Source organism: Ammospiza caudacuta, chromosome 9 (assembly GCF_027887145.1).
Source record: "Ammospiza caudacuta isolate bAmmCau1 chromosome 9, bAmmCau1.pri, whole genome shotgun sequence".
In the NCBI taxonomy this organism is placed as follows: domain Eukaryota; kingdom Metazoa; phylum Chordata; class Aves; order Passeriformes; family Passerellidae; genus Ammospiza; species Ammospiza caudacuta.
This window is the reverse complement of record NC_080601.1, coordinates 25,734,537-25,743,797: the sequence shown is the minus strand read 5'-3', so window position 1 is coordinate 25,743,797 and position 9,261 is coordinate 25,734,537. Positions and strand designations below refer to the sequence as shown.

The 9,261-nt window shown below is 60.2% G+C and overlaps 1 protein-coding gene across 1 annotated transcript; it reads left to right on the top strand.

Moving 5' to 3' along the window:
- Window positions 1-1,150: 1,150 nt before the first annotated feature.
- Window positions 1,151-8,592, top strand: LOC131561415 (solute carrier family 2, facilitated glucose transporter member 5-like). Its single transcript, XM_058810700.1, is given in 13 exon segments — window positions 1,151-1,175; window positions 1,178-1,356; window positions 2,257-2,355; window positions 2,811-2,971; window positions 3,055-3,179; window positions 3,427-3,572; window positions 3,653-3,785; window positions 4,132-4,319; window positions 4,442-4,552; window positions 5,698-5,799; window positions 6,408-6,483; window positions 8,005-8,132; window positions 8,353-8,592. Coding segments are annotated over 13 exon segments (1,713 nt in total).
- The last annotated feature ends 669 nt before the right edge of the window (window positions 8,593-9,261 follow it).

Here is a 9,261-nt window from a genome sequence, read left to right as displayed (position 1 = left end):
CATGGCTGGGACCCACAGGCTGCGTGTTCTCTTGCTGAGTCATCTCACCATGGTTAGGTCCAATAAAATGGATCTCCATCCTGCTGCTCTGGGAATGAACCAGGACCATCCCCAGAAGGACTGAGACTCCTGCAGGTCTCCCCCACTGTGGCCCTGTCACCAAGGTCTCTGCAGCCACCCAGCAGCACCTGCACAAAGGTAAGGGTGGTGCCCTGATCCAGATGTGAAGAAGCTGAGTCTGGGCAAGACACAGGAACTCCTGAGCAGGGGCCAGCCCTGGGAAAACAGAACACTGGCAGCTGGCAAGGGCTGGTGGCTGGGGGAGAGGCCCGATGCTTTCAGAAGAGCTGGAGGCTCATGGGCAGGGGGAGACCAGAGCTGGAACATCCTCCATGGCAGAATGTGGTGCCTGGACTCTCCCACAGCCCAGACAGCCCAGCTGGGGCTGGCACTGCAGGCCTGGGGGTGCCCGTGGGGCTCTCCCAGCTCTGCTCCGCTCTCCTGGCCCCGCGGGACCACCCTGAGTGGGGCCAGCCTGTCGGGACCTGTCCCTTTTAAGCCCTTGGAGCTGTTGCCAGCCGTGGCTTAGTGGGGTCCCCATCCTTTCAACTGGCTGTTCGGCAAATTAAGAGCTTGCTATTAGGCTGCTAATTAAAGCAACTTCATTAGCAGCAGGGGAGGCAGCTCCTGGCCGCAGCAAAATTGGATTCCTCTGAGCTGCCATGAGCCGTTCTCTCCTCTCCGGGGCTGGGGGCTGTGTCCCTCCGTGCCCGGGGAAGCAGCTGCCTCCAGCCCTGGCCGGGGGCTGCAGCCGCTTCCCGAGCGCGGGGGATGGGGCACATTTACCCCGCTGGGAGAGGGGCCGGGGGTGATGGGGGTGTCGGGTGATGTGGGGCCGCCCCCGCGCCGCCAGCCTCGGGGATGGGGCAGTGCTGCTGCCCCACTTACGGTTCCCGGGTCTCTCCCGTTTAGAGGGGACATGCCAGAGCTCTCAGAGGTGGCAGAGCATCTCGAGCATCACCTCAGTGGTTCCGCTGCCCCGGGCTGGGCCGTGACCCCTGCGCGGGCTGAGCAGTCCGGAGGCGCTGCCCCTGCCCCCGGCGAGGGGAGAGGCTCCCGGACTCCTCCTCCGGCCGCTCAGGCGCCTCCAATGAGCCCCGGGGGCTGCCCTGCCCTGCCTTCCCTTCCCTCACCTCCTCCTTCTTCCATCTAAAAATGGGAGAGACCGGCCGGGCCGCCGCACCGGGGCTGCCTTCCTCCCGCTCTCCTCCTCCTCGTCCCTCCCCGCGCTCCGCCCGCAGCCTCTCGCCGCCGCTCGGGAAAGGGACCCCGCGGCCCGGCGGGGACATCACCGGGGTGAGCTCCCTGCGGGCCGGGAGGGCTGCCCGTCCCTGCTTCCGTCTGCCCCACGGAGCCCCTGTGCCCCGCTAGCCCCGGGCCTGACACCCCTCGGCCTGACATCCCCCTCCCTTTTTTCCCGGCTTGGAATTCCTGATGGGATTAGGGGGGATTTGCTGTGCGTGAGCCGGGAGCTGCTGGGTGCTACGAACCCGGCTACCGTGCGGGAGGCTCGGGCTGTGGGAGCGGGGCTGCTCCTGGGGACACAGGCTGGTCCCATGTCCGCACCCTGCGGGGACATCCATCGCTCCGGACATTCACTGCAGCACCCCGGGCTGTCCCTGCAGCTGGGGCTGCTCTGAATGCTCTGAGCACCCCGATCCCGGGCCGGGCTGGGTCACAGCTGCGGGGGGGCTGTTCCCCACAGCCCCCGGCTCTCCGCAGTGAGGAGCCCAGCAGGAGCGGGAGACAAAGGTGTTGGAGGGGATGAGGGTTCAGGAGATGGGTCCGGGTGGTGTTTTGGGGTGCGCTGGGACCTTCCGCGGGAACATTTCAGCGGTGTTGGGCCACTCAGAGCAGCGCCACTCAGCTGCTCCACTGAGGTAGAGGGATCGGTGTCCCTCCTTTTTCCATCTGCTGCCCCTCCCAGCTGGGCAAGGGTGCCCAGGTTACCCAGACTGGGTCATCACCACGGTAAAAAACCTCACACCACAGCCACAAGACCAGCCACGAGGAAGCTGGATCAGCTGGGCTGGGTGCTGGGCACTGGCAGGAAGCAGTGCTCAACACAGGATTCCATTGCATTGGGGTCTTTGCACTGGGCCAGGGTCATCCCTGCTGGACAAGGGGCAGTCCGTGACACCTTGGCTCCTGACTCTGCTGGCCAGGACTGTGCTGACCCTTCTTCCTCTTTCCCAGCATCTCACCTTCCCCCTGCTGTCTGTCACCCTTCTGGTATCCTTTGGCTCCTCCATGCTCTATGGCTACAACCTTGCTGTGGTGAACTCCCCGGCAGAGGTAAGGGATGGGCAGCCTCTCTGGGAGCAGAGAAAACAGCCCTGCATCCCTCCCTTGGAGGGGGGAGGGACAGCTGTCCAGCAGCCCCACATCAAAACACTGGCACTTCCTTTGAGCAGTCACCCAGAGAGGAATGGCAGGGGAAGGACATCAGTGTCCATGTTCATGTACTCCAAACTTGTCCCCCTGGGAAAGCAGGGCCTGGAAAGGTGGCCACAACCTCCCTGCTCCAGCTTGAGTGCTCTCTTTGGTATCCCTAAGCCATCCTTAGGCCTCTCAGGTGCTGAGACTTGCTGAGCAACCAGATGCACATCCCAGTCATCCCCAAACACGTTCTGCCCTGCATCTCCTTTAATGCTGTTAAACCCACAATATTGTCCCTGTAGGTCCTCTCTTCCCTTGCCTTCCCCTTTCTGCCGGCACAGCTGGTGCCCGTGTGTGTCTCTGCCCTGCAGCACATAAAGACTTTCTACAACGCCACGTGGTCCCAGCGCTATGGGCACGGGCTGGGCCCTGCCCCTCTGACCCTGCTCTACGCCCTCACTGTCTCCATCTTCGCCCTGGGCGGCCTGGGGGGCTCGCTGCTCGTGGGGCTGCTGGTGGAGCGCTACGGCAGGTAAGGGTGTCCCACCAGGGCCAGGGTGCTCCAGAGGTGGGGTGGGACTGGAGGAGCTCCCTGCTGCTGCTTGTGCCTGCCAGGAATGGGGCTCTGAGCCGCAGCGCTCTCCTCGTCCTCCTGGCCGGCGGCTTCATGGGCTTCAGCCGGGAGCTGGGATCCCCCGAGATGGTGATCATCGGCCGCTCCATCACGGGCATCCACTCAGGTGGGTGCTCCCTGGGCTGGGCACAGCCCCTTCCTCATGGCTCAGTCCCCTACAGCCATTCCTAGGGGGATGAAGAGGGCTTTGTATTCCCCACAGGCTCTGTGGAGGGGTTCTCTGGTACAGCCAGGGCCACCTCCAGTGCCACGGGGTCCCCACTGTGAATGATGCTGGACATGGGAGGAGATGGGCCTAGGGTCTGGCTTCTCCCTTCTGCCTCTGCCATCCCAGCCCCTCCTGTGCCCCCCAGGTATCTGTCTCAGTGTGGTGCCCCTCTACCTGGGAGAAATTGCTCCCAAGAACCTGCGGGGATTTCTGGGCCTCATGCCCAGCATCTTCATCTGTCTGGGGGTTTTCTCTGCCCAGGTCCTGGGCCTGCCAGAACTGCTGGGCAAGGTGAGCACAGTACCCCAGCCCCCTCATGCTGGACACTGCTCTGCTCTCTCCATGACACATCCCATTTCAACTCCTCCCAGGACAGGTTCTGGCCCCTTTTCCTGTCAGTGGTGGTTGTTCCTGCCTCACTCCAGCTCCTGCTGCTGCACTGCTTCCCTGAGAGCCCTCGGTACCTGCTGATAGAGAGAAACGACATCTGTGGGGCCACCAAAGGTGAGGGGGTATCCATGGGCAGACTGGCTCTGGAAGGTGCAGGGTGCTTTACAAAGGTCCTGCAAGACCAAGGTGCTTCCTCATGACATTCTTGCATGCCCATACCTGACAGCCCAACGCAATCCTGATGGTTCAGCCCTTCTGTCGCACCTGGTTGTGCCACAGCATTTCCACAGTGCCCACCACTGTGGTGTGAGGACTTCCCCATTTCCTATGGATGCTGAGCCCCACAGAGAGGCTGCTGGGGAGGTTGGGCCAGGGTAGAATCAAGCCCTTACCTGGTGCCATACCTGTGAGCATGTGCCCTGTGCTGGGGACACGTGTCCATGGCCCGCTCTGCCCACAGCCCTGCAGCAGTTCCTGGGCAGCCCCGAGGTCCAGGATGTGATCGAGGAGATGCAGGAGGAGCAGCGATCGCTGTCCTGCATGGAGATGGCGTCGGTGTGGCAGCTGCTGCAGGAGCGCTCGCTGCGCTGGCAGACGCTCTCGGTGGCGGTGCTGAACGCCGGCATGCAGCTCTCGGGCATCGACGCCGTAAGCCCCACGCACTCCTGGCCCGGCACGGCTGTGCAGGCTCTGAGCTCACACCTGGCAGGGCATTGGGCATTTCCCTGAGTGCCCCATCCCCCTGTTCATGCTGTGTCCCCTCCTGGCAGATCTGGTTTTACACCAACACCATCTTCGAGAACGCCGGGATCCCCGTGTCCCAGATCCCCTACACCACCATGGGCACCGGCGCCATCGAGGTTGTTGCCGGGCTGATCGGGGTGAGTGAGGGACAGACAGATGGACGCAGCCCCTCCGTGCCAGAGCCCTCTTGGCAGCTCCCAGCACCACCAAACGAGGGGACAGAGTGGACCCCACAATATCATCTGTGCCCCTTTTCTGGGGGGCAAAGGATTTGGCGTGGAAATGGGAGATGGGATGAGACAGGCTCCATCTAGGAGTCACGTCTAGGAGTGGTGAGATAATTTTAGGGTATCAGGGAGGTTGGGTAGAGATGGCAGACAAAGAAAAGGTTGGAGATGATGGAGGGGACTAGAAGTTTGTTCTGGCTCTCGCTTTCATTGTCCCTCTGTTAGCAGAGTCACATGTCTCCCTTTCCCCCCGCCCCCAGCCAAGCACTGGCCTGGCCCCAGGCTAGCAGCCCCCCCAGCCCAGCCAGCCCTCATTTAGCCAGAGAGTTAGCACTGGGCCAGGCAGATTTATGGCCCTTGTCCCATCTGCAAGTGTCACCCAGGGCCAGCCCAAGCCACCCGGCACTAAATCCACTCCCTGACAATTACAGAGATGGATGGGGGTGGCTGCTCCCAGAAAGGAGGGAATGAGTGGGGGGCTGCTCCACTCTCCCACAGCCCAATCCAGAGCAGAGTGGGGTCCGCTGCCTCTCTGAAGGGTACCCCCTACTCCCCTCCCCTTTCTGTGGGGGTGTCCCAGCCCCCCAAAAGTCACCTAGCATAGAGCCAGATTGCTTGGGAGCAGCCCCACAAATGGCCCCTGATGGACATGCTGAGATTGGTTATAAAATTACAGGCATTTGTTCTGCTGTCAATACGCTGCCTGCTCCCACTGCCGCTGTGCTGCCTGCCCACACCCTGCTGTGCCCACTGCCCCACAAACACCCCATTCCCCAGCTCCTCTCCTGCCACTGATGCCCATGTGGCTTGTGGGTCTCCCCAGCCCTGCACCCTACCCCTTGCTCTCTGGGACCCATCTCCTGCCCCATGCATGCTCACCCCTGGCATTTTCCATGCCCCAGCCCCAACCCTGGAACTCTGAGCTGGGGTTGCCCCCGATCCCCAGATACCACCAGGAGCATCCTCCCACCTGCAGCTGGATCCGGGGTTCAGGGCTGGTCCCACCCACCCTGGAGCTGCCCAGCACCCTGTCAGTCTTTGCTCTCTCCTGGCAGTGCTTCACCATCGAGAGGGTGGGACGGCGGCCCCTCATCATCACTGGCTTCTGTGCCATGGGTGTCTGCTCAGCTGGCATCACCATCTCCCTGCTGCTGCAGGTAGGGCCTGGCCACTGCCCCCCCTGGGCAGTATCTGGGGCTCAGTGCGGGAGGGATGGCTAGAGTCCTGGGGGAAGGAGCGTGTGTGGAAATGAGAGGTGAGCTGGCTCTTCCAAGTCATGCTTTCCCTTCAAAGCTAAAGAGAAGGTAAATTTAGCACCAAGAACAGCAACAAAAAAAAGAAAATACAAATCCCTAGGAGAAAAATCCTGCTGCTTCTGGTAGCTGTTTTCCAGAAATCTTCCCAGGGAGGCAGATGTGAAATGCCAGGGCAGGTACAGGGTCCTTCTCCTGCTGTCCGCTTCCAGAGGATGCTCCCGTGGCTCTGGGCATTCTGCACCATCACAAGCTGCTGAGCTTGGCTGAGGCTGACCCTCAGCAGCCTTAGCCCAAACCACCCATTGCTTGTCTGCCTCTCACCAATGTGTCCTGTGTGGCCGCTGTTCCCAAGAGCCACCACCAGGCCGAGGGCACGCCTGAAGCCGTGTCCCAGGGGTGCTGGGTCAGGGCCAGCCCCAGCAGTGTCCCCAGCCCGGTGTCCCAGGGGTGCTGGGTGTGGGGCTCAAGGCCAGCCCCAGCAGTGTCCCCAGCCCGGTGTCCCCTCGCAGGCTGCCCTGCCCTGGATGCGCTACGTCAGCGTGGCCTGCGTGGTCGGCATCATCGCTGGCTTCTGCATGGGACCAGGTGGGTCTGGGCTGCGGGAATGGGGAGCACTGGGGTGGGAACGGGGTGGGAATGGGGGCTCCAGGAGACCAGCGGGGTTTGCAGGCAGGTGACAGGAGCTGAGCCTTGGCCCCGTCCCCGTGGTCCAGCCCTGGTTTATGATGCTGTCCCTCCAAGTGAAAGCCCACCACAAACCCCTCCAGCCCCACACATCCCCAGGGCACACTCTACCCCTCCTGCTGGGCCACGCTCCAGGAGGAAGCAGAGTGAAGCCCTGGCAGCCTTCCCCAGACCTCTGTGGAGGTGTCCCAGCTCCTGTCACAGTGCAGCTGGTGAGAATCGTCCTGCCCCTAATGGGGTGCAGGCTCCAGCAGCCAGGAGTGAAACCTGGACTGGTTTACCCAGTTGATGTATTAGCAGAGCTCTTAACAGATCTATAATTCATCCTCAGCCCAGACTTTATTCACTGTAATTACATCTTTAATTAGGATTTTAATGGCTCATTGTTCACAAACAATGATGAATAGGAGTTTTAAAACAAAAAAAATATATATCTCTGTTCTGGGCGAGCTGTGAGTAAGAGTCCGTCAGGGGCCCCACTCCTCCCTCGCTTCTTACACTTGGTTTTTGGTTCATCTTTTCCCTGCATTTATAAAGAGGTCCAGCCACCCCAATTTGAGGCACCTGGGACCCCAGGCATGTCACCATATCAAAAACAATCCCTTGCCAGATTCCTGTGTGTCCTGTGGGGTACTCTGGACCTTGGATCCTACCCCCCAACACAGGGACAGTCCTGGGACCCAGGACTTCTGGCTCAGTGACACTTGGCTGGAGAGGCTAAGTCCTTCTAGAAGAAATAGCCACACCCTGTGTCCAGTTTTCAGACCCCTTACAAGTTGGCTTGGGAAACACTTCCATATATTCTGGGTTCTTTCACTCTGCATGGGAAAAGCAGGTTGGAAAATAGCATTTCTGTGTCCTGCAGGAGATTGTGATGCTCAGAAAAGTGGTTGCTTCTTTCCTCCCTGAATCAGTCACAGTTGCAACAGAAGCTGATTGATATAAGGAAGTTTTCTAAACTGTTTTGATCAAGGGAGTCGGGAAAGGGCATTATTGGAGGGTGCCAGGAAGATGTTTCTCTATGCCTGTGATCTCCATGAGATTTAATATATCAGCATTTATAAACATTTTTGGAAAATGAGGATCCACATGAAATGTTCCACCTTTATTTTGACTCAGTCTGAAACTTCTTAGTCATGTAACCTGGGGAACTGGTCTGAGCACCCAGCAATGTGCCAGTGTGGTATGCCAGGGGACATCACATCACCCCCCATAAGACATATCCCAAGGGACACCAAGGGTAGGACACTGCTCCACCACTCCCTGTCTCCTCCAGCTCTCCCAGCACCACCAGTTTGAACCATGAGCCTTGCTGGGCTCCAGCCCCTTGGCCACAGGACTGAGGTGGGCAGAACCTGGTGGCCCCAGGGGTACCTGAGTCACCCTGTCCTCCATCCCTTGATGTGTCCCCTCCCTCTGCAGCTGGTGTCCCCTTCCTGATGACAGCTGAGCTCTTCACGCAGTCCCACCGCCCCGCTGCCTACATTGTGGGGGGCTCTCTCAACTGGCTCTGCAACTTCACCATCGGCTTCATCTTCCCCTTCCTGCAGGTACCAGTCCAGAGGGGCCCTGGGGGACAGAGGGAACGGACACAGCCCTGCTGCTCTCCCAGGATGGGGTGCCAAGGCAGGGATGCCTGTGCTCTTGGCTCAGCTCAGTGCTGGTCAGAGCCAGCCCAGGGCAGGGGGATGGGAGGGGGCTCTGCCTCGTGCCATGCCCAGTTTAGGAGTGCCAGGCAGTGTCTCTGCCTCATCCTGCTCTTGTCCCCAGATGTCAGCCGGTGCCTTTTGCTACCTGGTTTTCTGTGGTGTCTGCCTGCTGGTGGCCCTGTACGTCTACCTTGTCATCCCTGAGACCAAGAACAAGACCTTCATGGAGATCAGCCACATCTTCGCCACGCGCCGCTCTGTGCTGTCCGTGCCAGCCCAGCTCATTGGCATGATGAAGCTCGATGGCTACGGGACCTTGGAGAGCAGCTCCCTGGAGGGCTCAGGCTCCAGCCTGCCCTGATCTCAGTGGGCTGGGGGGATGGGGATGGGGATGGGGATGGGGATGGGGATGGGGATGGGGATGGGGATGGGGATGGGGAAGGCTGTGGGAGCCAATTTGTTCCAACCTGGTCATCTCTGGGTCTCCCAGGACATTTCTCCGTGGCACAGTCTGGGCCCAGGATGAGCCCCATTGATGCACCAAGGCTGCACTGACTGCTGGGCATGATCCCATGCTGGAAGAGATGCACCCAGAGAGACAAGGGGACCTCCTGAACCAGGGGGTGCTCATTACTCCTGGGTGTGGGGCCTTGGCAAGGGCTCCTGGCAGGAGCTGTTTAATAAAGAGCATTGTCACCAGAGCCATTGTTTGGCAAGTTTAGCCTGAAATGGCAGCAAGCAGGAAGGTGCTGAAATGGGCAGGTGCTTCTCCAGCATCAGGGAAGATTAGAATGGGAAGAGAGGCTTATCCTCCTCCCCCCTGTGACTGGCTGGAAGGGTCAAAGTCACCCCACATTTTCTAGGAAGGGTGGTCAGGATGGTTCCCAGGCTCTTGCATCTCACCCCAAGTCAGTCATGCAAAGCTGGAGGCTGTTGCAGAAGGAACACAGAGCAGCTCTGAGCTGGGGGTGACTGTCCAGCCACTGTGCCCCTCCAGAGGCTGCTGGGAGCCCTTGGTGCCCGGCCTCGT